This window comes from Pediculus humanus, genomic scaffold (genome assembly GCF_000006295.1).
Source record: "Pediculus humanus corporis 1103172107642 genomic scaffold, whole genome shotgun sequence".
NCBI classification, from domain to species: Eukaryota; Metazoa; Arthropoda; class Insecta; order Psocodea; family Pediculidae; genus Pediculus; species Pediculus humanus.
The window spans coordinates 30,152-31,598 of NW_002987253.1; the positions used below are offsets into that span (position 1 = coordinate 30,152).

The following is a 1,447-nucleotide window of genomic DNA, read 5'->3' on the forward strand; positions in this document are numbered from 1 at the left end:
ACGGAGAAGAATCGAAATGGCACACGCGTTATGTTTAACGGAAAGGCAAATAAAAATATGGTTTCAAAACAGGAGAATGAAATTGAAAAAAGAAATACAAGCAATTAAGGAATTGAACGAACAGGAAAAACAGGCACAGGCACAAAAAGCTGCGGCTGCAGCGGCGGCAGCTGCTGTCGCCGAACAAAATTAGTGGTAAATTTCTTGCCGCCAAATTTGGAACCGAGAAAAAAAGGTAAGTTCATGTATGTTGTTTGTTGTTTTGTGTTATATGTCGTCGTCGTCGTCGGACATGTTTTGTTTGTACCTTTTTTTTTTTTTTATTCGATAATTAGATTTTTTTTTCATCTCATCGTATACGAGAATGAAATAAAAATTTAATATGATTCCAGTTGCAATTTTAAAATTAGTCGTTGCCGTCGTCGTCGTCGTCGACTGGAATAATAAATAAAAAAAATGTCAATTAAAAAAATTTTTTTTTTTTTTTGCAACGAATTTTTAATTTAATTTTCGAGTTTTTTTTTTTTTTACACGAACTGAATAAATTTTTTATAAACTTTTTTTTTTTTCATTCTCTCTTTTTCGTACCTGAAGGTAAAAATAATTTTGTCGGCGGCCATTTTTTTTTTTTTTTTTACAATAAAAAACGAAACCGGAGAATAAACAAACAGACATATGCATAACAAATGATTATATAAAATTTTTAATAGAATGTGCGAAAATTAAAAATTAATTTAATGAAAAATACCCGAAAGTCGTTTTTTTGGAGGAAGGTGGGGGGGAGTTGGGGTAGAGAGAGAGGAGATTTTAGGGAACCGGGAAGAGAGAGAGAGAGTAAAAAACACGGATTAAAATCTAATAAAGGTTCACAAAGGAAATTAAGTTTTGGTTGTTGTAATTGAACTAAACCAAGTTTACGACAGACATTTGAAGCGTTATTTTATTCTAAATTAGGTTTTCCATTTTCCCAAAAAAACAAAAAAAACAAAAACCTAAAAAACCTTTTTCACCTATTTTATATTTTACTATTAAAATAATTAAAAATTTTCAAACTTTATTAAAAAAAAAAATTATTTGCTATTTTTTTGTTGCAAATATCAGTGCATCTCGTCATTATTTTTTCTTTTTTTTCTGTTATTATTATTATTATTATCGTTATCGTTACATTTTTTTTTGCTATTATTTAACGACACTCGAAAACGTTTAAATGTTTTCATATGAATTTTGTTTATTTAAAAAAAAAAACAAAAATTACTTTTTTAGTTTTACAACTTGTTGCTAGTTATATAATAACAATAAAACTATTTTCGAGGGTAACGAATTTAACAATGGTTTTTATTGCATGAATTTTTTTTTTCGAAAAGCCCCTCCCCCTTTTCCGTTCCCCTTTCAAATGTTATCAACAACGTCTTATCATTTTGCAATAACCAATTGATTTTAATTTAAA

The 1,447-nt window shown here is 28.2% G+C and overlaps 1 protein-coding gene across 1 annotated transcript; it reads left to right on the top strand.

The window, feature by feature from the left end:
- Positions 1-16: 16 nt before the first annotated feature.
- Phum_PHUM265030 (uncharacterized protein) lies at positions 17-193 on the top strand (the record flags this gene model as incomplete). Its single annotated transcript, XM_002426584.1, has 1 exon — positions 17-193. The coding sequence occupies one exon, from the start codon at positions 17-19 to the stop codon at positions 191-193; it is 177 nt and encodes a 58-aa protein (XP_002426629.1).
- Positions 194-1,447: the final 1,254 nt, after the last annotated feature.